The following is a 26,406-nucleotide window of genomic DNA, read 5'->3' on the forward strand; positions in this document are numbered from 1 at the left end:
ATTTTTGGTTGGAACTATCCACTGTAGACAGGAACACCCACTGAGACCTGCAGTTGTGGAGATGCTCTGACCCCAAGTATACAAACATTTCAGGATGGAATGCAATTATAACATTTATGTCACAACAAAGAATCAAAAACAATGTAAAAAAGCTCGAGGTTAACGGGCTCTATGCACAGCCCCACTACTTCCTCAACTTCAGGTGGGTCCTTTGTTTCCTGCCTTTCATTATTGGACACACTGATTAATCCAGGTGCGTCTGCTACTTGTTGGGACAACTGACTGATTAGGCACACCTGGATTTATCAGTGTGTCCAATAATGAAAGACAGGAAATAAAGGAGCCACCTGAAGTTCAGGAAGTAGTGAGGCTGTGCATAGAGCCCATTAGAGTTCAGGCAACATTATACTTTTCACAAAGACTCCTTGTGTTGATTACTTTGGGATTTAAACTTTGCTCAATTCTTTCAATAAGATTGCAGTACAGCTTTAAAAACAATTATGTTTGGTTGTTTAGCAAATTTGGAACAGTAAATATGGAATTTGGCTATAATTAAGAGAAGGTTAATTACATATATCTTATCTAGGCTTATTTTTTCATTCTTTGACAAACCAAATGGTACATGTTAGATATTTAATTTAAGTGAAGAATCAACTTTGGTATTCAAAAAATTATTAAGATCAATCTAAAATATGAGTGCAGTCAAAAAATAATTGAGATAATGTTTCCTCTGCGTTGCCACAAAAACAGCAAAGAGAGTCTACATTTATTTTATATTTTTATATTTTTTATGAGATTGGTTTAGACTAGATAGCACTTATGTAGTATTTTGAAGGTATCCTCATATTGTCATGGCTAATCCGTGCAAGTGCACTCACTGTACTTCCATAAGTCCGGGTCATTTGCGTTTCGTGCCATTTGTCCTTCTTCGCTTTCCCTACTTTCTGTGTGCTAATCACATGACCAGGCAGGGCTGCTGTTGCTGCTGCTGCAGCTGGTGTTGTTGAGCTGTCAAAGACAAGCCAAACTGTCAACAACACAATTATTACTGGTGAAACTGTAAGTATAAATCATCAGTTGCGGGAAATATTACTCGGATGTTTGTTTTTGTGAAGTTGTGTTGCATTATCTCTATGGTATGAACAAATGAACTGTAGAAACAGTGGCTAAAGACAGCGATGCTCACTCTTAGCATTTTGCAGCTAACGTTAAATAGTCTCTTCGTGCATCGACCGCCAACTTTAACCAAATATTTACCAATGCAACGCTAAGGGTTAACAATTTAAGTGGTAGATGAAGTAAAACGTCCTTCTCTTTCAGTAAGCAAAACAGAGACTTAGTATGTAGTTACGTGTGTGTTTGACTGAGGGGTTGTATAGCGGTACAAACAGTGACTGTAAAATAAGTGAATGTGAGCTGGTGACAGTATAACCACTGTAGGCTAGGTCATTCACTATCGGCACAATGTTACGGAAAAATGCAACGCATTGCAATAGGTTTGAGAATTTCAGTTTTTTTCCTTCATTACATTGCAGCAGCCAAGCCATTATGCCCCCCGCCCCCCCCCAACCACATGAATGTAATATAAACCTGGAGAGAAATAACTGCAGATGGTCCTCAGTGAACCTGTTGAACATGTCATGTTTTAAGCTTTTAATCCCTTTGAACTTTAAGAAATATTTGTATGTAGTTGTGGTTATAAAAGTGGTTCAATATGTAAATGAGATACAAAAGTAGTATTTCATCGCTGTTAAAATACCAACAACCTCCCATCATGTGCGATCCACACACATAAGGAAACACTGTAATAATCACATTTTTAATTAGAAAAAATCTACAGATTTGAGAAAATAACATCAAATAGGGAAGACCATGCATTTACAAACAAGTCCATTTATTATTTAAGATGAAGGTCAGTTTCTTACAAAATAAAACACTACACTATTGCATGATATTGGAGTTAACTATTTCACATTACAGTGGTTAATTTAGCTGACCACACTGTAATTGCTAGTTGGTTTTTATAATACCTATCACCCCTGTTGTGAGAATGTCACCTAGCTGTATTTATGATGTAGTTATGTTCAGTGATAACAGTTTTACTGCTGTAGGCTGATGGTTCTGCTTCCTGCTGTTTTAAAAAAGTGAATGTTTTATCTTCAGATGCTTCATGACTCATAAACGTTATGGTTGCACACTCAGTGTCTTGTAAGGAAATGGATAACTTTGTACCCACAAAAATGTAAAAATTGGCACAGGTGATATTACTAAACATAAGTTAAACTCGTGGGGTTTCCATTAGAGCTTAAATACCGTTATCTGTCTGTGAACTTATAGGACTTAACACATTTTGTAAAATTTACATGACGCAGATGACCCTTCATTTTTGTTTTAGTTGGTTTGTTGCAACTTATTAATATGAACTGAATATGAACTGTAATTAATGAACAAGTATTTCTATACTTTTCTACTCTAGGGTTATCTTTGGTGTGATGGAGTTAATACAGGGTGGGTTGCACACCCTGTAACATGCAGACCAAAGCGGGATCCTGTTACCTTTCCTCCCTTCTTCAACAACTGACTATACAGCCACGATGGCTTCTAGTTATCCACCCCCTTTTGAAGGCACAGGAGAAGTGAAAGAGGGCTTTCTTTGTCCTCTGTGCCTCAAGGACCTGCAGTCCTTCTACCAACTCCAAGACCACTATGAAGAGGAGCACTCTGGTGATGACCGCCATGTTAGAGGACAGCTCAAAAGTAAGACCACAGTCGAAGGGAACATAATGACCTTACAGCCAAAACTGACAATCCAAAAAGTAGTTTAGATCTGACTGGCAACACCTCAAATCTCTTTTTAAGACAACCTTCTGTTGTAAAGCTTTTATGAAAGCTAAAATGTTGATGTTTTACTATCCCACTGCTTTGTATAGCCCCCTTTGTTTTATGGTTTTTCTTTGGGATTCTTTCATTCATTTTAAATAGTGTTTTTAATGATTTTTTTTTTTTTTTTTTTTTTTAATAAAAACATAAAAAATAAAGTCTGTTACTGTAAGGCCAGTGTGGAGAAAGTTCAGCAAGGACGAGGAGAGCTTGGACTAAGGCAGCCTTGCTTGCATAAAAACATTTAATGGATTTGGAAACATATAGTGCCAGTGGACTAGGGGATACTACCGCTAGGATGAATTGGCAATTGTGTGATGATACTGCAGCTTCTCAGGATAAAGGAGGGTACAAGAGATGAGAAAAGGAAAGGGTGATGATAAAATGTGCACAATGCACAATCTGCTGCCAAACTCACTACCCAGGGTTTTAGGAAGAGATCAGTGTATTGGGAGGTGAAATAGAGAATTTTTTATTAGATCCACACATGAGGGACTTGATGGTAAGAGACAGGGTGGGAAAATGCTCTCTGATCACCATTTCTTTTTCTAATCTCCAAGCCACTTAAGAAGCATGTATATAGATTATGTTATTTTATTTCTGCAATTTCTACACATGGACTTATATGTGTTGTTGTGTGTCTCTGCAAAGATTTGGTTCAGAAGGCAAAGAAAGCCAAAGACAAGCTGTTGAAAAGGGATGGAGAAGATAGACCTGATACCGGCAGTTATGAGTCCTTCTACTACGGTGGAGTGGACCCGTACATGTGGGAGCCTCAGGAGCTTGGTAAGACTAAAACTGGATTTATGTAACAACACATTTCACTTAGCTTTTTTTGTTATTTTTTAGCTGATTAACTACAGTCTCAGCTAACAAAATTTTAGGGTTTAGATTAATTGGTGCCTTTTTTTTTTCTTATATAGGAGCAACCAGAAGTCACCTGGACCTTTTCAAAAAGCACCGAGCTGCCAGGATAGATCACTATGTCATTGAGGTCAACAAACTTATCATTAGACTGGAAAAGGTGTGCTTACACAAGCAGATTATGGCTCATTTAAAGCATTGTCTCCTTATAAATATTGTAGTTTTACTCTTCTGACCCATTCACACTGTTGTTTCAGTTGACATCGTTTGACAGGACCAACTCAGATGCAGCCAAAATTAGAGGTTTGTCAACGTGTTATTGTTTATGATTTACTTCCTGTTTGGTAAATACTGTACAGTCAAATATTTCATCTCTGCTTTGTAGCTATTGAGAGGTCAGTGGTGTCATGGGTAAATGATGCTGATGTCCCCTTCTGTCCTGATTGCGGCAACAAGTTCAACATGCGTAACAGGCGGCACCACTGTCGTCTCTGTGGGTCCATTATGTGTAGGAAGTGCATGGATTTCATTCCTTTGCCTTTGGCCCGTATGTATGAATACAGATAATCAATAATCACATTAATGTAATACTTAAAACCTAATGAATCACAATACAGTGGTGTTTTTGCATTTCATGTTTTCATAGAAAAGTTAATAAGTGGGACGAGAGAGGCCCTCTGCGTGCCAGGAAGCCCTGGTCAGTCCCAGTCCCCCCCAGCAGGAAGTGGCAGTGGAGGGATGGGCTCCCGCAGAGGCAGCATCAGCAGCCTGAGCAGTGTTACATCCATGCTAGAGGAAAAGGATGACGAAAAGATCCGTTGCTGTCATCACTGTATGGACACACTATTGAAAAGGCAGCAGAAGCTGGAAGAGAAGGACCATGTACCTGATGTAGTGAAACTTTATGAGGTTGGTATATAAACTAAGTAATTTCAAAGCTAAAAAAAGATGTAACTACACATATTTTCTCCAGTGGTAGCATGGCTGTGTTTTCTTTTGAAGATATCTTGTTTATTCTCTTGTATCCTTTCCATTATTCTGTGGTTTCTTTTGGAGTTTCCTGTTGTTCACTTGCCGATAACTTGTCTTCCTGTCAGAGGCTGAGGATGTGCATGGAGAAGGTGGATGAAAAGGCTCCAGAGTATATCCGAATGGCCGAGTCTCTAAAGTAAGCACCAGTTAAAAGAAGTTATTGTATGACATATTGGTCTGAAAACATTAAGAGGCCTTCGTCTCACTGAAAGCTTCTAGAAGGAAGGAAGAGGAAGATGAATAATCACAAGCTGTCAAACAAAGCCGAGTTGCTAACATTCTTGTGCCAGTAGTGGCATAAAATTGGCAACAGCAATGTGAATAAATAATGGAGAGCATGCTGAGATGTATGAGTTATGCTACCAAATGTTGATATCTGAATTAAGTAAAAACATTAGTGTTTTGTTGTTTATAGTGACTATGACTTGGGACTCTAAATGATGATTTTTTATTTGGAATTAGGGAGGAATGTAGCCTGTAGTATCTAAAATAAACAAAAATGTTCATTTTCCTCATATAAGTCCAAATAGTAAGAACAATGGTCTCTTATTTATTTCCACAGCTAAATGATCAATGTTTGGATTTTGATTAAGACACTCACGTTATGTCTATGTTTTCTCTTAGTGCCGGGGAAACCACTTACAATCTTGACACTGCTGGTGGACTGAGACTGGAAGTTCAGAAATACTATGAACTAATCGATGCACTAAGGTAGATGTCACATTCATAAAACATTGTTGTAATTTTTTTTTTTTTGTGTGTGTGATTTTTATAGAGTACATGTTTCTGTGTCTTTTTCGTAGTAAGAGGATTTTAACACTGGGAACAAAAGATGATCCACCTCCACATCCAAAAACTTTTCAGCTACAGAGGATGATCCGTTATACAGCCACACTGTTTGTCCAGGTGAGACTAAAAATAGACAACCACTTATATTTGTACTACACGTCTCTCCTTCCTTTTCCTGAAAACCTCACTTTAATATTTCTATGTTAGGAGAAGCTTTTGGGTCTGATGTCTTTACCCACTAAAGAAAAATATGAAGAGTTGAAAGAAAAGAGGAAACAGGAGCAAGAGAAGAGACTCCAACAAGAGAGACTGGTGAGATTATTGTTCAGATGGTTCTTTTGATCTTTACTGATGAAACAAGTTACTTAGTTTGTATATTCTATATGTTTCAACAGGCAGCTCAGGAGACTCTGAAGAGGAGGCAGGAGTCTGAGAGAAACCGTCCACCTGCCAATGGAGAGCTGCCTCAGGCTCCGAGACCACCACGCATGACCAAAGCTGGCGGCTGGTTGCCATCTTCCGACTCTGTCCATGGACGCAGTGAGTTGGAGGACCCCCTGCTGCAACAGATTGAAAACATCCAGTCCTTCCTTCGCCAGGCGCGAGAGGCTCAGAGGGCAGACGAGGTAGCCATGCTGGAGGAGAACCTGCGCCAGCTGCAGGATGAATACGATCAGCAGCAAACCAGTCTGGCCATTGCTCTGTCACAGAAGCTGGCTCAGGAGGAGAGCATGCAGCAAGAGGAGTTCCAACGCCTGGAGGCTCGGGAAAGAGAAGAATGGGAGCACAAAGGCCCCAGTTTTGGCTCCACCCAACCCTCCTTTACCTGGGAGAGCTCACTGGAAATCAGCCAGTCAGGGGAGCAACAAGGAGGGGAAGACACCGCAGCAGACGACCTGACTCCTAAAGCTGATAGAAGCCCCTGCTCCCTCAGGGCTTTCCCGGCTCTCACAAGCCAAGAGGAGTCACCTCCCAGGTTGAGGAGCTTAGGGGGGCATGTAACTCCCCCTAGTGGTGAAGGACAGAGTAGCACCTCTCTTAACCCCTTCGATGAGGAGGACTCTACTCCTATTGAGGAAGATCCTTCCAATCCCTTTTTTGAGGACATCCAGAGAGAGCACAAAGAGGTTAGCAATGGAAAGAAAGAATACAACCCGTTCGAGGAAGATAACGAAGGCGAGGAGGAAAGGCAGACTGAGGCCGAGTCTGGCAACCCATTTGAAGATGACAACACAGATGCAGGTAACCCTTTCATGGAGGCCTGTGGGAGTTCTCCTGGGGTCTCAACCAACCCCTTTGATGGAGATGACGATGATGAGGTCTTGCCAGATGTGGACGTGATAGAGGAGGAGTTACTGCTGCAGCAGATTGACAACATTAGGGCCTACATTTTTGACGCGAAACTCAGCGGCCGACTAGATGAAGTAGAGTTACTGTCGGAAAACCTAAGAGAGCTACAGCACACCCTACAGGAACAGAAGAAAAAGAAACACTGACACCTTTTACTAAAAAAAAAAAAAAAAACCTTTGTCACTTGCTACTTACCAATTCCTACAAGACTAACGCATTTACATGACTATTTACTGACTAATGAGCCCAGTGGTTTTAGATTGGGTGAGGTCTGCTGCACCACAGAACCACAATTAAACATACATTAGACCACAATGGTTCCCTTAAATTCCGATTATTTATTGATTTTATCAACCACTTATCCTGTTCAGAGTCACATGGGCATGTGCTGGACAAAGGGAAATTTAGAGGCTAGACAGAAGTAAAGATTGTACTTTTAAAAGGTTATGTTGCAGATTATAATGGATGTCAATACATTATCAAAATCAATGTTGAATTTATTAGTGCTTTTTATTGCTTCTGTTGTTTCCACTCAGAGATATCTTGGTTCCACGGCTCTAGTTTTAAAGGCAGACATGAACATGTCATAGAAGGAAGTGCACTGACAAACATATAACACAGTGACAGTTCCTTCTTGTCTTTGCAAAACATCCAGGTTACCTGATGAAGACTGTACAGTCATTACTATACTGACAATAGCTCATACTCGTTTGCTTTGTGTTGAAATGACAAGGACAGCTGTAGACATGCTGTGGTAAACATGAGACTTTTTATCAAACAGTAGTAATATTTGCACTTTGCCTTTTTCACAGCAGTGTCTTATTTCCTGCTGCATCTTGTACATTTCCTGCTGTGACAGGTCATCGTGTCTGCCATTAAAAGGAGCAGTTAGTCTAAAATATTTCCCTGCTGTTCAGACAGAATCAGAAAAAACTGCACATTTCTGTTTTAATAGAGCCCCTGGATTAATAATTTATTTTTATGCTTCGCACGGACAGCCTAGTAGTTAAAGCACTATTAAATAAAATGTATGATAGTATTTAACTTCAGGCTTCAGTCTTGTCTGGTAGAATTCAAGTTAAAATGAAAGGTACATGAATCAAGCCATCGCTGTTGCTGCGGGTCATGTGACGTCTCATATACTATCTTTACAACATGAACACAAGGGAAGGCTTCATTCTTTAATCGCACTGCAACTAACAAGCACTTCTGCAAAACAATATCAGAAATTAAACAAATGTATGTTCAGACAGCTTTGCTTTTTCTGTAAAACTGTACAAATATGAACACCTTTACAGTGATCTGGTTCACTTATCTTTTACGTGCATCATGTCTGTGTCACGCTTGGCTTTAGTATGGCATTTTGCACCTAAACAAAAAACAAAACTACATCATATCTGCCACAGTGAGCCAAGTGAACGAAAATGTTCACTGTGTGACCCCAACAGGTTGTGATCTCATTGTTTACAGCGGCACCTCTGATCCTACTGAGCACTTGGGTTGCATGATTAACGTGTTTTTGTGAGGTGCTGTATAATGTTGTTCTGTCCAAGCTACTCTTCCTGCTACCTTTTTATAACTTTGGACATACTGATGAAATCATTTCTGAAGATCTATAAGTCAACATGTTATCTGATCAGTCGTGTCATCTGGAAAGTCAGTCCATTCTGTTTGTCAAACCAGCATCATACACCATACTTGTGTGACAAGATTTGCAAAGGAACTGTTAAGGTTGCACATAATACAAAGTCTCTGAAATCTCATTTTGTACAGAAAACAGACCAAGTCAACTGTTAGGTCAAGGCAACATTTGAGACATGATGTATATTTCACAATGGACATTTTGAATCTGGAATATATACACTAACACTACATGAATGCCAGCAAGTATTATCACTCACAGTGCTGCTAAGTTTGTCCTTGTATTAATTTGTCATTGTGCTCTCCTGTCTACCAGAAAGTCTACATTTTTCTTCATAATAAAACAGCAGTCTGTTAGCCATACAGTGTGAAATTCACAATAGATTTTAAGCAAACATGCAACAGTCTTCATGTCTGTCAGGGTGAACAACCTGAGGAGCTTCTTAATGTATTAGTTGATTTTAGCTTCGGAATTAAAGTTCACTAAAATAATAATTGCAAAATTGAAGCATTTTAGAAACACAGAGATCAATTTATTAACTTTAGAAAATTCCATCTCAGCAGCACCAATAAAAATGTTGTCTACTGTAAACTGTGGTTGTCATAGTTTTTATTTCTTCTTGATTGCAGGGATCCAGAGTGCATGTGTTCACACATTCTGCACTAGCTTTCAATGAACTTTATCATTTCTCTCGTCACATGTTAGAGTTTATATTTTCCTTATGTTCACATGAGACATCAACAGGTTAATTATGTCCACACTGGCAAATCATTTTTATTTGTAGCATTCAGTGCAGTATAATGACACTGTAGATACATATAACATTTGTATGTTGTGGATCATTTATATATTATAAAAGGAAACTATGTACAAATATAACAAGTTGTCCAAATTCACAGCAAAGTATTGGCTGCACATATTGTATTGTACATTATTTCAGCTTAAGGACAAAGCAAAACATCCCAGTCCAGACAGTGGCCTTAACCATCAATGCACACAACATGATAGGACCCTTTTAGCTGCACATACTAACTAGGAAATGTGCATCATACCAGTCCTTGTATATGTGCTCAAAACCAGTGCCATATTGTCCTTTGAATCTACAGTCTGCTTGCTTGGTCACTGGTCAGCGTTCATTCCTGTGATGCTGCCATCTGGGCCTGATATTTACCCGTCATCTCCTTGGGCAACGGCGTGGTGCCAGGACACGGCACCTGGCCCTCCACCTCACAGATACACTCTCTGAGACAGTACTTCTTTGGCCCAAAATTGGCAGGATTAGAGGCCTCCTTCTTTGCTTCTGCCTCAGCCTGTAATAACTCTCTGTGAGGACAGAAGGAAGAAGTATATTTACAAATGGTTGACTTTTGTGTGTGTGTGTGTGTGTGTGTGTGTGTGTAAACAAAAAGACAAAAATCCTTAAGTCAGTCAAATGGTTGTGTTTTCTTTGCGATTCAAATACAAACAGGAAGTGTTGTGTAGCTATTTTTTTTTTTTTTTATGAGACAAATAATTAGAATATGTGTCATCCATCTACCTTAATTTCACATAGCTGTTATTAAGGACAGCCCATTCATTTTATATTCAGAAGATCTTACTCTGATTTCCCCAGAATCTTCTTAATATGCTGTGTAATTTGTATGTGGTCCTTCCCCTCCACATCTACAAGTACTTGTTCCCCGTCATCTGCAGGAGAGACCAAAAAATTAGTCAAGATAGATCCAAAACACAAGAGTATGCTTTAAACAATATGCAAAAGGCTACGCACCCAGGTAGAACTTTAAGAACGGAGCTGGTGTCATATTTTTGAACATCATTATTTGGACCCATGGATTTTTATACTGAATCTGAGGAATATTGAAGAACACAAACTTTCTGCAAAACAAAAAAGTGAAATATTATTTTAGAAAAGCAGGCAAACATACTGCTTCTTCTTTTTAAAGGAAAAAACCTTAATAAAGGGATGCTTTTTTTCAGAATTAAGTTTATATGAATTTTTAAATTTGACCAACTAAATTTCATCATCGGTACAAACTGTAACCGAGAAATATCCTGATCCTACAAAAATGTCACACTCACCCTAAAATCAACATAGTACAAATATCAATCTATGAAATGAAACCACTCAATCTAATATTACAGCCAGGTAAAAATAACAAGAAAGAAAACAGCTGCATCATAATCAAAATGTCGTAACAAATAAAAATCTAAATTTATGTATTTTAATTTTATTAGAACAACTATTTACATGAACAGATGCTGCAAAATATTTTTTATTTGAATATATTGTACAAATTCCAGCCCCATCAAACAACTGGTCAAGCTTAAGAGAATAATAATAAAGAAAAACACCAAAAAAAATAATTGCATTCACGATTAAAACGTCCTGTGAACTTGGCAGAAGAAATTTTAAGATTATTTAATGAAATTCCATGACATGAAAAATTAAGTTATTCATTCTGGAGGGGAGTTTGTATGAAATTACCCTAATGAAATGTTTTCTAATACTTACAAAAGTGGCGTAACTGGCAATGCTATCGTCAATATTTTGTGACATTTCTAGACAACATTGTACATTTTATTCAGAACGTTCATTGGTTTGATCAATAATATAATCCAGTATCAATATTATTTTTATAATATCCTTAATAGTATTCAACGCATTTACCGCTTGTCCTACAATAGGAGTAAATATACATACAGAGCTAGAGTTTATAATGTCTTCAACTTATACGTCATATTCACACGTAAATGTAATGTTTTCATGTTGAACTCCAGTGCTAGCCGCTGTTAGCTCTGACCTTGCTCCGTCGCTCAGTTCTCCATGTGTGTTGTAATTCACGGTCATGATCTTTACTCTGTTTTTAAAGATGAGGTCGCCTTTCTGGAGGTACTCCAGCGTCCTCCTGATCGGAAACCTTCCCTTCATAGGCATTTTAAAGTCCTTTTTTGACTACCAGATAGTTACCATTGAAGAAATATCTCCAACAGTCGCAGGAACACTAGCACATTGACGGGCGCTGTATGATGACGTATGCAGGTTTTCGCCATGCAGCTTGGTGGTTGTAGTTTTTAGTGATGCTTTTACATATGCGTAACATCGTTAAACAACGTTAATGAAGCCCCTCTCCCCACAATAAAAATAATAATTATACTGTATATACCAGGCTTATGTTATTCATTTAGAACATATTATGAGACATCATTATGGTTTAATTTTTTTCATCCTTTTTTCTTTTTTATGGTGTTTTTCAATTTACATCGATGCAGATTTACTCACACCATTTAAAAGCTTTTCCATGAGTTCTCAGTGATCACTAATACAAATCCCAAGATGAGTCAAAACATTTTAATTATTTTCTGAAAATTATATAGCAATCTTTCACTCTCAAAATTATTTTCATATCAACATCTGATTCTGTACTAATACGCTACTTGCTAAAATCTGTAATAATGTAGAAATTGAGCAAAAAATGCTTTGTTTTTAGTAAAATAATGACAATAAAAATGCACCCTAGCACTTCTGTGCCTCTGTTGAACTAACAATAACGGTACACTCTACTCCATTGAAAATAGTACCTTTAAAATGTAGATTTGCAGTAGATTTTTTGCATCAGGATATGAACAAACCCACAGTAGTTCTAATTAGTTGTAATTTAGCCTTATTATAATTTATATCACTGCAATGATTGACTTTTCATGTGGTCTGTATGTATAGAAATTCTGTGGCCTAAATATTGCTAACTTTCATCCCTCGAAATTAAATTCCATGACTTTTCCAAGTTTGTCATGACTGTGGGAACCCTCTCCTATTTATATTAATGTTGTTTGCTTGATGTATGTAACCTGGGATATTTTCCGGTCTCAGAATAAATATAATGAACAAACTCAAAACACGTTATTTCTCATGAATAACTGTTTATTTCTTTCTTATGTTTGGCTTCAGAGAAGCCACCTCCGAGACTGGAATGCTGATACAGGAGCTCAGTCATTAATACATTTGTTTTATATCTTAAATCGGTGTGAGGTAGAAAATGTAGGGCTATGATAAAGTTGCGCAAAACATGACTTTTGTTTGAATTTAAATGGTTGAAGAAATACATTTTACATTGCAGAAAGAAAACCAATATTAACATGTAAAAAACTTTAACCGTAGGATATGCTATCCAAAAAGCTGGAAAAAATATCATCCATTTATCATGTCATGGTGGAACTGCTCAGAGTTAATATTTTAAAGCCACAACATTTAAAAATCAACATTTTTCATACAGCATTTAATAAAATGCACTTAAGCAACTTCTTCATGCACTGCAATGCACTATAAAATTATAACTACGCTCCTTCGTCTATAGACAGTGAGCCCGTTAAAAAAACAAAGAACACATGCACTCATTTCATGAAATTACATGTAAAAAGGTCATTTCACACAAGTGCCTTTACAAATAGCATGTATGAGTTTTAAACCCAAATATTACAATTGACATTTACTTCACAAGACATAATCATTGTTTACTTCTTTACATCCCCAGTTGTACTCATGCTGCTGTGGATGATTCTCCTGAACCATTATACAAGTGCTGATGTGTCTCCACATGGTCTTCAAGACATCGATACAGTCCAGAGGGGTTTTCCACAACATCACCTTTTTCATATCAGGGACACCTGCCCAAAAGTACTTTAAGTACACTTAGTATGCAACAAGCAAATTTGTTTATAACAAATCAATTTTAAAGTTTTTAAAAAACATATAAAACACAAAGTTTAGTCAGCATGAATGCAGTGAATTGCCACAAAAGCTGATTAATGTGCACTTAGCCAGATACAAAAGCAAATACATGTACAAAAACAGTAGCATAGCTACACATAAGTACCATATCTGAACCCAAATCTTAAAGATCATCCGTGAAAAACATAACGTTGCCATTGATAAATACACATAGATACAAAATGTAGATCGACAATAACAGCAATGATGAGGCAAAAGGAAGTAACACACATGTGATTGTCATAAAGGGAAAAGTGATGAAGGTGATTGCACATATGATAAACGTAGTCGCCTTCTAATCTGGAAGTAACGGTATATTTTATCCCAAAAGTAAAATCTCTGAGATGCCAGTCTGTATAAAAAAAGATATGTGGTTGAGTGTCTAAGTGGGCTGAAGTAGTTATGGAAACGTGAATAAAACATGAACTGTTAAAACGACCTCAAATTAAAAGCAGCTCAGTTCCATGAACACTTCACATTTTAAGGACTGATAGTTGTTATAAGTACACCGTGTTATTTCTAGACTGAGTCATAACTTAATTATTTTGACTTATTTAGAATAGAAAGCTGTACTGTTCAACAATTTTCAAGCAAATTGTGTGACAACTGACAAAGCATTACAAAGCATGTTTTAGTCCTTTGTTACAGAGTATTTAGAAAAGTCACACTTCTTTTCACACCTTTTTTAAAACCCTAAATTGTTCTATTTCTTAGTCATTTAATATATCAATATAAATTCACAATGTGTGCAAAAACATAAGCAGATGCAAGTTTTAAGTGAAGGTTAGAGACTTCCAGATGATGAGTAAAAATATTTTTCATTAGACTTTCAGATTAAGGCCTGTGCTTGTTAGTATCTTCAAGAAACAAATGCTAGTGTTCATGTATGTGATTAACATGAAAGAGTAGTTAGGTGTGAGTAAGACTAAAACAACTGGCAGGCCTTAGATCAAATGGTTACGTTCACATGTCAACTTGAAATGCTACGCAGACAGAAAAGGAGGCGAGCGCAGCTGCATCTTTTAGCTTTTGTTTTTTTTTAATTCAGCTCAGAGGCGCTGAATTTAGGTCAGAAACTCCAGACTTCCACTCTGCACCACCTCCAGAAAACATTCCAAGTGTCATCCTGGCGTCTGAGTGCCAGATTATCCTAAACTACTATGGATTCCTGAACAGACTTTGCACCATGCATCGCTAGAGAACAGCGGGGCACTGCAGGATAATGAACTGAGCTTCAACAATAAACCCTTTATAGACAAAAGTACCTGAAGTGGAGACTCACACAATCTTTGCTTAAGCTGCTGGAGTGCTGTGGTGTCATTCTGTCGGGTCGGAGTCTTGGCTGTTGTACTCAGCTGTCTCCATTTTCAGGATGTAGGGAATGATGCTGTCAATAGAGACGTTGCCGATGAGGCCGGTGAAGAAGAGCTCCTCTGTGATGCTTGAGTTCATGAGGCGAAGAGCCGGGAGACGCGTCAGGATGCGGGTCAGCCTGGAGAAACAAGTTCACAGTAACTGACACTGAAACCAGCAACTGCAGACAGATGTTGGATGTGTTTACTGACCTCTTTCTATATATGAAATGTTTATCTTTATGGCAATGTAGATTTTTGTTAAACTAAAAAAGTTGTGTGCATGGTTAAAACTATTTAACTAATTAAAGTCATATTTGCACGGGACTAGTATAACCTGCAGACCTCTGGAACCAAAGCAAGGAAAGTTTATTTCGATGGGGCATTTCATACACAAATGAGATATACATAAATAAAAGACACACAGAAAAGAATAAAACAAGAGGGAATAAAAAAGTGCATGACCAATAAGACCCAAATATAAAAGAAAAATGTATATTAAATGATTAAAATAATATACATTCCTCATCTGTAACAGTAAGACCTATAGAGAGGCAAAAATTAAGACTTTGTAGTGATTACAGAGGTCATGAAATCAATGATAAAAAAATTTCCATACACTCTTGAATTCAGTATGATGTCTGACCTTTATCGGGCGTATAGAGATGTAGTTCATTGTAATTTGGAAAGAAAAATCTCACCTCTCATATTACACCAAACACAGAGTCCATGCAATAGAATGAAGTGTGTAAATCAGTATTTTTTAAATTTTTTTTTGCATGGTTTTTGTCTTTGCACCTTTATTCTGCCTCCTTCTCATATGAGCATTATGAATACTGCATTAGAATTTTGGGTGCAAATCCAAGAGGCTCATGTTACCGCGTAACACAAAGAAGCATTTGCAAAAAAGAAGCTCAGCCATAGGCAGAGTAAAAGATGATGAGCTGCAAGATATGATATCTTTCAACAGGCTCAGTAGTTATTAAGTGGTAAGCTATTGATAGCATCATAGCATTAGCATCATATCTGAGGAATAATGCCAGTAAATTCCAGTGCAACACAAACTTTGCTTAATCTGACTAATTTTTTTACATGTTATCCACTGGTAATACTAGTCCAGGGATTAAAGCAAAAATTTTTCATCTGACTGAAAATTTTCTTCTGGTCAAAATCATTGGCCACTATTAAAAATGATGCAATACAATACTACTATAGCGTACAAGTTTATATAGTCAAATTTGGCAATACTGTGAAACACACTGAATGGGAGAGTGTACAGGTGTAGAAGATTAGTAACATGGATAGAAAAAATGTCATGAGTGGTATCAGTGGGGGGTCTGGGGGTCCTCCCCCAGAAAATTTTTAAAGCTTCAGGTCAATTTTGGTGCTCTCTGGTTAATTTTAAAGGGTATGAAAACCTTTGAAGCAAGTGAAAATAATAACTAGAAGAAAACCTTACTGCAAAAAATGAGTGAAAAACTTTTTATTTAACAATTTAGCTCACAGCAGCCTTATGTGAAGCTTCAGATTGATGGCAAATCAGGACTTTTTTACCATTGGAACCATAAAGAATTTTCTTGTGGCAAACTACGCACATGCACGCACCAGGCTGCTTCATTTTTTTGCACCATGATCTAGTTGGAGTTCCATCGTCTCCCTTCTCATCAAGCCATGCCCACCTCCATCTATTTTTCACGCATCTCTCAATAGTTACCACTTCAGCACCTTCCTCTACAAACGTGTCCATGATGTCGTATATGCTAGCCAAAATAATCTGTACGTCGTCAAACCTGCGTCCACAACCCCCTCCCGCCAATATCATGTTCTCTTTTGATTGGAAGAAATTACGTCAACTGAAACAGAAATTATATTCCGTTACAGATACTCTCTGAGGGTATTTAAAATACAGTTGCTTTGCAAATACCAAGGGTGCTACTCATTCATTCAATTTTATCTTCGTACTGTACCACACAGATAGAAATAAGATGCTAAACGGGTCAAAATAAAGCACTTATGCAGTCGGGCGCGTAACCCACACGCACGGGAAGGGCACATACACACAAACACAAACATACACACTAGTCATATACCTGGCAAGAGGAGATAAGCTATTAACCCAAACATGAAGGTACATGTACAGGGTGTCCCATAAGTCTCCTTACATAGGAGACATAATACATTCCATGGTTCCAACATGTATTTCTTTATATTTCTTCTTTATAGTTCTTCAGCAGTGGAGGACACGCATTGAAATGTGTTCCCGACAAAATGGCAGTCATATAGAGCATATTATATAAATAAAAATGGTTTATGTCAAGAAACGTTTATTTTTCCTATGTATGGAGACTTATGGGACACCATGTAGATCAGTTCTGTCTTCTTCCCTTTTCACTGTGGTTCTTTCATAATGAAAGCTACTTGTTAGCAGTAAACTAAAGTTAGGCTGAACTTCGGTAAAGCTGAACTTGTCCATGTGTTTCTGAGGAACATAATGAGCAGCGTTTCCTTCCAAAGAGAAATAGTCATCAATCTCTCCTCCCGACATAAAAATAAAGAAGTCATCTTATTATCATCACTGTTAAACCTATCAGCCCCCTGTGCGTGGCATGCCTGTGTTAAACACCTGCAGATTCAGGACAGCAGACCCAGGACAGGATCGCGGTGCCGACTGGACTCCGCGAAACACGTGGGGAAGTTGCTTCAATATGACTTTTTTCCCCCCTCAATTTTTCCATTTGATGGAAATCCGTCATGGTGACGGAGAACTTTAATACCTGTACTAGTCTCATGTGAATAGAGTTTTACATGTGAAACCTCTGTATTTTACTAGACTTCTGCTATGTCCTTACCTGTAGGTGTCATCTGGATACGTCTTCTGCACATAGTCCTGCAGCTCCATCAGGGCTTTCTCCTGGAACTTCTCAATTTGTCCACTACTATCCACACCTGGGTGATCTGAAGCATCACACATGTCAGCCATGTCACAAATACCTTACATCCATTATTATGTACGGGGTGGGTAAAAAGTAACTAGGCATTAGAAATTGCTTATAGAATTTTTAGTATCACTGAAGTCATGAGGAAAACATTTTTTAAACACACAAGACATAAATCAAGGGTTAACTGTTACCTGTGGTAACACCACCATAAATGTATTTTGTTTCTATTTTCACACATATTTTGGTTATATAATGTAAATACTGTTGAATGAGTTTATTATAATCTGGTATAGATCTATTTGTTCATTGTCCTGGTTTGTGATTGAAAGACAGGAGTGAGTATTTAAAATCTGATTATGTTAAATTACTGATGATGAGAAATGCAGGTGGGATTTAACACATTTTCTTCTTCCCACTCCTTTTCGAGTGTAAATGAATTAATTTGAAATTTTTAACTTGCATGTATTCTGTTGAATGGTCAAAATAACTGAACAAATGAAATAAATGAATGAATGAACACTAATGGGGATTTCTTATTGTCTTATTTCAGAGATTCAGGAGGTTCTCAATGATATCCCAGATGACATCCTTCAGAAGGTTGTTCATTCCATCACTGGCCGTTTGAGGAAACTGGTTGATGCCACTGGTGCTTACGTTGAAATATGAAGATTTACTTTCATTTTCCCGGTAATCAAGAACATGTAGCATTTGTTTCAATAAATTTGTAATAGGAATATGGATTTTAATGCCTAGTTACTTTTCATCTGCCCTGTAGATCAAGAGGGTCAGACACACCCTTGCAGACTCACCGGGGCTGAACAACACTATAGCCTTTAGGTAGGCATATTCGTAGCTGTCCGTCTCCAACCTTGTCATACTGTTGCAGAACTCCTGGAACTTCCATATGTGCTCCATCACCTGCTTCACTCTGTCCCCTGAAAGCTTGTCTGAGATAAAAAAAAAAAAAGAAGAGAGCCTAGTTTAATATACCAGCACTAAAAATAACTGAAGAAATGGAAGATGATGTTGACTGAGCTATCGAGTGCTATGTAGAAAAGCGGCTGACTTCCAGCATTTCTTTAGCTGCAGTTTTAACACCTCAACGCGTTCCTCCCCGTCATTATAAAGGTGTGTCCTACTGTGAAATGATGATGACTTCGGTGGTCCATACCATCCTGGATGCTGCTTTGAAGGTGGTTGATGATGGCAGAGAGGATGGTTGACAGGTTCATCACATGAGCGCACTGAGCGAGACCCAGAGTGAACAGCTCATTCCAGCAGGCTCTCACCAAGCTGGTGTTCGCTTCTTGCCTGTGAAGGACAGACATGATAATAGGGTTCAGGATTTAGGTTTTCAAATAAAGTTAAGCAACTGCTTCTGCTTTTCTTTTTTCAACTTTGCAAGCGTGTAATATGCAATTTTTTAGGAGAATATGTTCCTGTGTCTAGTGCATTCTCACCCAAGAGCTGAGAAGGCCGGGATGGAGCGAGCCCAGTGCATGGAGAGGAAGAGGAGTCTGGATGCTGACTCACAGATGTAGTGTACATTCAGATACTCAGGCATGGGGCTGGGCATTGTCAGCTAAAAAGAAGAAGAAAACAAAACACTTAGCAAATGACTCATTCTTACTGTTCTTTGACAATATCTGCATCTATAGATGTCAAACACTTCCATTTATTGCTTTTTAACACCTTGAATATAAGAGTAAAATAATGTAGGTGAATCTTTGTCAACAGCGTAGTTTCAGCATAAAGACTGTACATGAAAGAATGAAGTATGAAACTGTATATATCACAAATGTGGACTTACATTCTGACTGAATAAATGAAATTACATAAAATGATTTCAGACCTCACATTTTTAAAGACTAATTACTTATAGTATATTTATAAAATCAAACATAGACATTTCGGGACTGTGTTTGAGCGGAACCCTTCCCACCTTAAAGCTGACATGGCTGTCTGTGAGCAGTGGCCCCTCCACCTCAATGATAGGGGTCTCCTGGTCTCGACCAATCAGCTGGATGGTTGTTCCACTGACACACTGCGACTTCTCTGCCACTTCCGTTTCAGATGGGTTCAGGACTTTGGCCAGAGTGTCAAAGGCACTGTGAATAACCCGCAAACACACACTTAGACACAGACTGTTTAATGCATTAATCTGATAGAAAAAATGTCATTTTGAAAAGAAAAGCCTGAATGTGGGCACATGTTTAATTTCTTACATTTAAGAAATGTAAGAAAACCATTAAGATGAATCTTTTTAACTCTCTTTCATTTTAGGATCTGCTTAAAGACAAAACTATGTCATTCTAAAATCACCTGCTTTCAGAAAGGTTTCCACTATAACTATGTGACACATTTAGCCAAAAAGTCCACTAAGGCCTGATCCTTCTTATAACCAGTGATTCTGTTGACTGACCGTGTTATCTCGGTGGCAGATTGTTCTTCATTTTGGCTGTCTGAGGTATCACCATTGTTTAGGTTGTCTTTTAATGAATCACTGAGGTTGGCCAACGATGTCACGACATTGGCTAATGTCCCTAGGTCTCCTTGTCCAGACTCCATCTGTGGACAAAACGAAAAGCAAATTAATTTCCATTATTATATGAATAACTTCCACAATGACCTTCTACAAACACAACATCTGTACGGCAAAGCACAAAAAAATGTATGTGGTCTGCACATAAACAAAAGATTATTCTAACAGCACAGGTCCCAAATGTAGGATTGAGGCTGAAAATGGGTCACAGAGCTGTTTTTTTTAATAATAATGACAATAATAATTGAATTAAATTTTCTGATTAAATTTGGGGAAGTGTCCTATGGAAGAGTTCATATCTGTTGACCTCACAAAGGCCATGTGAAATCAGAGGAAAGGTATCCATTGTAAAATACATAAGATTAAAGAAATGTAAGACACAATAATAAAGGAAAGATGTAAAAGATCTGAAAAAAAAAAAAGATTAAAATGACAAAAGATGTAACAAGTAAAACAACGATGTAAATCACAAAACAAGACTAAAAGATGTAAGAAGACAAAAGGAGTCATGAGAAGCAATCAGATTAAAAGGACATAAAAGGGAACAAAATTACATAAAATCCAAAAATGACATAAAAAGACTTTTAGAGACAGTGTTTTGACAGTGGAAGAGAAAGTAAAAATCTAGATCTATGCCAATTCATGATAGATTTTTATGTTTTGGTCCTGAAGACAATTTTTCTTTTGGTTCTCAGATACTGACTTCACTAACATATTAAAGAGAAAGAATTCATCTAAAATAGTTAAAACAAATCTAACATTGGTTTTTAAGGAGAGACAACTGAATAACAGCAAACAGCTCTACCTTTGAGTCAGTTGCCAATAGTAAAGTTCCATCTGTCTGAATAACAGGCTGCTGAATATTAACCAGCATCCCCTGGTCCAACAGGCTGGATCTGCACAATACATAGCAGATTTATCAGAAACAGGCTCATATAACCAAACATCACTATCAAGCTCTTACTTTGCTGATTAGATTTCCACTAACCTGGAGCCATCTGTCTCTGTATCAGAAATAAAGGTAGGTGTGGCGATGAGTGGACTGTTTAAGTCCTTGCGGATGTAGATCTTCTGGGTGGAGGCAGCACAGTTGGCATGTTTCTCTCTGGGCACAATGTCTATAGGCTTTCTCTCACTCTGTACAGCTGCAGATACACAACAAAGATTTTTTTTTTATAATGTGCAATATCTTGTTATGGTTATAATAAAAATATCACTCTTTTTTTTTTTTTTACAGAATGCCACTAACAAGTTGTGTAACTGTTAGAAACCTGATCTATGTCTGAGTGGTTTTGTCAATATGTTTTAATATTGTGTCCTGGGTTGGGATGCACACTCACACTCAGTCTTCATTCCCATTTTAAGGCATTTTCTCAACCGGCAGAACTGGCAGCGATTACGGTGGTGTTTGTTGATGACACAATCCTGTTTACTGCGGCAGCTGTAGGTCAGGTTCTTTCTCACACTCCGCTTAAAGAACCCTTTACATCCTTCACAACTGACCGCTCCATAGTGGCGTCCTGAATGAACAAACAAGTCAGACTCATAGTACAGAATAACACACTGGTAGATCAGTCAGAATGTTGAAAAAGTACTGCATGTCACATGACAGTAAACGTGATTACCTGACGCTTTGTCTCCACACACCACGCAGTACTCCACCGGCTGGGGTCGGCTCAAATCCCCAGACTGCCCTAGTAACCGTTCCATTGACACTGGATCTGTGACAATCTGGAAAGCAAAGTCAAACACAGGCCATTACATTTGTGTTTCACCCCAATTCAATGTCAGCAACATCTTTAAAAGGTGTAAGACCAGCATATTGCACTAAGAGGTGAAAAGATAGCAAAAAAGTGTACCTGTATCCTTCCCGGCATCAGGCTGTCTGCAGCAGTAAAGATGAGCTGCTTGGTGTTGTGGCTGTCTGGTGAGGCCAGGATAACCTTGCCCGCTCCTGAGCTGTCAGCTGTAGTCAGAATGAACTGCTGCTTGGGAGTACTGGACGGGTTCATTGCTGTCACTATCTGGATCTTCTGACCTGTCTGCTGGTCAGTTACAATCTGAGGGAGTTAAATGTGGAAGTGGCAGATTGAAAGAGAAAGAGACAGAAATGCACAGGTACCAAAAGAGGACAAAGAAAAGAAAAGAAAGTGACACTGAAGATGGGAGAGTAACTGTAAGTCACATGGTGTAACATCAAGTTGTGCATCAACAGGTAGAAGGAGCAGCGTTTTCTCAACGCTGTCAGATGTGTAGTTGTTACCTGTATCCGCTGTGGCGTTGTGGCAGGCTCAGTGGAAATGACCTGAAAGCGCTGCGGAGATCCACTCATTACTGAATCTGAGGGAGAGACTGACACCTACAATTTGAAACACATTTCAACACAGTTACACACTTAGCATGCATGTCGTCTTTTTGAAATAATGTGTAAAATACTATGACATGCTCCTAAATGAATTTAGTAGGAAATGCCTGGTCAGTCAAGGGTCTTTATGTAATATGTATGTTACCATGGCAACAAATGAACGCAGCATCCACCAGAGAGAAGGACAGCAGCAGTTCTGATTTTGCTTCCCGAAAGCATTTTTAGGGGTTTTATGTGCCAATGCCAAGTATCAGCTGAATATACATGATGAAACTCAGACTGTCCCTCTGCACACTCACCTCTGCTGCCTGCTCAGACTCCACTTTCTGCTGAGAGAGCAGATTCAGGTTGGTCGTCATGATGATGTAAGGTCATTAGTGAGGTCTGTTTAGAGGGAGGTCACACGCACTAATGAGACACAAGGGTGGAAATTGTCAATATCTGGACACAGATACAATGTTGATGCTGGTGGATCAGAGTGGGTAATAATTTGCACATAATAAAGTAATCATTTCAACAATTTTCAAGTGAACATGTTTGTAACGGTTTAACAAAATAAGAACCCTGACTGACTAATCCAGAAAATGACCTTTTATTATTATCAGCTGCAGCACTACATGAGAGTTACTCTTCGCTGATGCACTGCAGGGGGTACTCCTGCATATGCTTGGAAATAATTGGAAATGTGATGTTAGAAAAAGTAAAGTTAGGATCATGCAGATGTAGTTAATATAGGAATGGGCAATATGGCTAAAAATCACACTACAAGTGTTTGTACCAGCTGATATCAATAATCAGCACAAAAAATGTCTGACCATTCTGAACGGTCAGAACATAATAACCACTTGTCAAAAAGCAGAACTCATATATTTAGATGGAGAACATTCAAAACAATTATAATGATAAAATCTTTTTTCATTTCAGAATATGCATGACTACATTTAGGTTTCAAGGGGAAATGGAAACAAAATAATTCCTAACTAATCGATATCATGATAATTATATTAGTGCTGTCAAACAATTAAAATTTTTAATCAGATTAATCACAGGGTTGCTGTGGATTCATTCAGATTAATCACGATTAAATATCAATATTTTTATCCTATATTAATCGCGTTTCATTTTGCATGAGCAATAAGAATCAAGAAAGAAGGGAATATATAGGCACTTAACATGTTTCTTAAACACCTTCAATAGCTTCAACAACTTGAAACAAGGCAACGTGAAACAACTGTTCTGTCTTGGGTTTTTTTGTCCTCATATTTCCATCCAGAGGGCCAACATGCTGTTTAGTGTCTTCCATCTTTATTGGTTGGTTCTGCTGCCTGTCACTACTGGATCAACTGCCCATATATGCACTGGAACACTAACTCTACTTGTACAAACTTTCCGAAATGCATTGGCAGAGACATTCAGAGTCATTCTGCACTGCAGATGGGTTAATTGAGCAAAAATTTTTGATCAGATTAATCATGATGATGGATTAATCTGTGGTAATGTGTTAATTTTGACAGCCCTAAATTATGTCATTATAATCATAATCAAATATGTAAATGATATAACATTATACTTGATATATTGCCCAATCCTTAGTTAATGTACAGTAAATAGTATGATGACACAGGACTCAGTTGAAGCAATATACAAAAATACTGCCTTTAATATTGAAACCTAAAAGTAACAGATAAATTACAAAAAATACATTAAATAGATTGTTCAAAGTGTAGACAAACACAAAGCACAATCAACAAAGCACAATCTAAATGTATTACTATACAGCTGAAATAGTAGACTAAAGACAATAACTGATTTGCATGAAAAGTAATTAACATTAGACTTGTTTACATAATTATTAAGTGTTGAGAGATATTATGTTTTTGACTTTATTCTTCTGAACAGAAAAAAAAATCTGAAGACACAAATTTAGATACAATCTGTTTACATGATAGTTGTAATTTTCAATCATTCTACCCTTTTTCAATAAAATGTAAATAAAACAGGGCAATCTTCAAAACACATTAGTATGTTGTAGAGTTGTTTATATGGTGTATCTGAGCATCTTTTGTGCACAGCAGAGGTACTGGATAAAACATGGATAGCAGTTGTCAGTTGCACTGAAACGCCAGACTCACTTTGGCATCTTCAGGTTTCACAAAGCCTTAACAAATTTGAGTCTCACACAGCCTCACTGAAACCTGGCTAATGTCTGCAGTAGCTCCACAGGCTCAGTTCCCAAAGGGAGGAGCTGCTCTTTCCTATCATTTAGCCATTGGTCTAACACATTGTCCATCAATACTTCCTTCCCCCTATCGCATCAAAACACTGTACAAAATGGAGAACCTGGCATTCAGCCAATACCACCACAGATGAATCCTTATAAATATATTTGAGCATTTTTTTCTTTACAGTGCCATCAGCGACTGCCTATGTGCTGGCAGTGAATGTAAAAATACACTTTGGGTAAATAAAGTCTGTGTCAGATGATTTCAACCCACTGCTGTCATCGGGATGGCAAAGGTAAAAGGGTCGAGTTCATCTGCACCAGATATAGCTGTGCAATATTAGCTGCTTTGCTAGCGGAATACAAGTAAACGCATCAAGAGCTGCAGCTAAAGCCGCTGTGTCTGTGACTCCCGGTGGACTATACATACTCTTATTCAGGGATTTGTTTAACTTAAGTCGACAGCGGTTCCCCATATTAACAATACGTCTAACTGTCAGTGTCCGGTGTAAGCTTAGCCAGACTCTGCCCGGGCTTCCACGGTCCCCTCCCCGGATCCCGAGCTACCGGAGTCGGGCAGGAAGAGAGCTCTGTGTCGGTTAGCTAACAGGCTAACCGGGCGATTAGCTGCGCGCTTTTTTCATCGACTATGTCAATGAGCTTTCTACTGTTTTAAATGCAGTACTGAGACTTACCTCGCAGAAACGGTGGTCACAGATTTAGGTCTCTCTGCTATTTTATAAAATATTTGTTTTGGTTTTCTTCTGTTAAAGGTCATAGTTCGTGACCCCACTCCGCTAGCGCGCTGATGGTTGGGTTTTTTTTCTCCTTCCTCTGTCGCGTCCCCGTGCGCCTCAGACACCCCCACCCCCGGCGCGAGCCAGACAGCACTGACGTCATGTTGTCTGCCAGTCTGGGACATTGTTGTCAAATCATTATGTTTTTATTTATGCTGTTGAAATCCACAGAACGGAGCTGAGACTTCATCAGAACCTTATCCAGCTGAAATGTACAGGCCTATTTCTGAATCACAGCCACATGGACATCTGCAGCTGGTTTCTGCTAATACACAAGTCATTATTACGGATATCTGTAATTGCCTAAATTATAACAAAATTTAAAAAAAAAATTAAAAAAAAAAAAAAAAAAAAAAAAAAAATATATATATATATATATATATATATATATATATATATATATATATATATATATGTATATGTATAAAATCATACGGCTCCACTTTCACCACCGTGTTTTGAACTACTACTAGGTAATTCGGTACAATTCAGTAAAAAAAAAAAAAAAGGGATTATTGTGAACAATATTGCAATATTAGTCTAGTGGTTTTGTAATCAAGGCAAATACATATTACCATTTATTCTGAGTGCTCTGAAATATGTCTTTTGGTCTTAATAAAAAACAACAATTTAAAAAATGCAAAACTTTATATAGAAGCAACTTTCATTTTGCATGTGTATAAACATTTGCTCAGTGTCAGAACTAAAAATCTAACCATATAGGCCTAGACATTCAGTTGCAGCCTTTTGTGATTATTTATCTGCACAGGTTCACTGCAAAAAAAAAAAAAAAAAAAAATCCCTGCAAGAAATAAGCCTAATTTTCCTAAATCTGGTCAAATTGTCTTATATTGATTAAAAAAAAAAA

General features: G+C 37.9%; 3 protein-coding genes across 6 annotated transcripts; 1 reads left to right on the forward strand and 2 right to left on the reverse strand.

Annotated features, from left to right (window-relative positions):
* The first annotated feature begins 939 nt into the window (after nt 1-939).
* On the forward strand, nt 940-8,474 carry rbsn (rabenosyn, RAB effector). Its single transcript, XM_030137941.1, has 12 exons — nt 940-1,059; nt 2,477-2,757; nt 3,532-3,666; nt 3,804-3,904; nt 4,002-4,047; nt 4,130-4,291; nt 4,391-4,653; nt 4,842-4,912; nt 5,401-5,487; nt 5,580-5,682; nt 5,773-5,877; nt 5,961-8,474. The coding sequence occupies exons 2-12, from the start codon at nt 2,595-2,597 to the stop codon at nt 7,059-7,061; spliced, it is 2,337 nt and encodes a 778-aa protein (XP_029993801.1). The 5' UTR covers nt 940-1,059; nt 2,477-2,594; the 3' UTR covers nt 7,062-8,474.
* Nucleotides 8,475-8,761: 287 nt separating this feature from the next.
* On the reverse strand, nt 8,762-11,492 carry mrps25 (mitochondrial ribosomal protein S25). Its single transcript, XM_030137946.1, has 4 exons — nt 11,359-11,492; nt 10,326-10,432; nt 10,156-10,243; nt 8,762-9,880 (listed from the first exon to the last, which is right to left on the reverse strand). The coding sequence occupies exons 1-4, from the start codon at nt 11,490-11,492 to the stop codon at nt 9,691-9,693; spliced, it is 519 nt and encodes a 172-aa protein (XP_029993806.1). The 3' UTR covers nt 8,762-9,690.
* Nucleotides 11,493-12,455: 963 nt separating this feature from the next.
* On the reverse strand, nt 12,456-25,587 carry nr2c2 (nuclear receptor subfamily 2, group C, member 2). 4 transcript variants are annotated; one of them, XM_030137943.1, is made up of 15 exons: nt 25,437-25,587; nt 22,820-22,904; nt 22,419-22,514; nt 22,015-22,215; nt 21,781-21,886; nt 21,496-21,675; nt 21,144-21,300; nt 20,961-21,051; nt 20,036-20,181; nt 19,556-19,721; nt 19,074-19,195; nt 18,785-18,924; nt 18,423-18,560; nt 17,524-17,629; nt 12,456-14,814 (listed from the first exon to the last, which is right to left on the reverse strand). In XM_030137943.1, the coding sequence occupies exons 2-15, from the start codon at nt 22,877-22,879 to the stop codon at nt 14,640-14,642; spliced, it is 1,884 nt and encodes a 627-aa protein (XP_029993803.1). In that variant the 5' UTR covers nt 22,880-22,904; nt 25,437-25,587; the 3' UTR covers nt 12,456-14,639. The 4 variants fall into 4 exon arrangements, 3 of the variants coding, with proteins under 3 accessions (XP_029993803.1, XP_029993802.1, XP_029993805.1); XM_030137942.1 differs by having other exon boundaries at nt 22,820-22,928; nt 25,437-25,586; XR_003935763.1 differs by lacking the exon at nt 12,456-14,814 and adding an exon at nt 15,183-15,791 and having other exon boundaries at nt 17,460-17,629; nt 22,820-22,928.
* Nucleotides 25,588-26,406: the final 819 nt, after the last annotated feature.

This window comes from Sphaeramia orbicularis, chromosome 7 (assembly GCF_902148855.1).
Source record: "Sphaeramia orbicularis chromosome 7, fSphaOr1.1, whole genome shotgun sequence".
NCBI classification, from domain to species: domain Eukaryota; kingdom Metazoa; phylum Chordata; class Actinopteri; order Kurtiformes; family Apogonidae; genus Sphaeramia; species Sphaeramia orbicularis.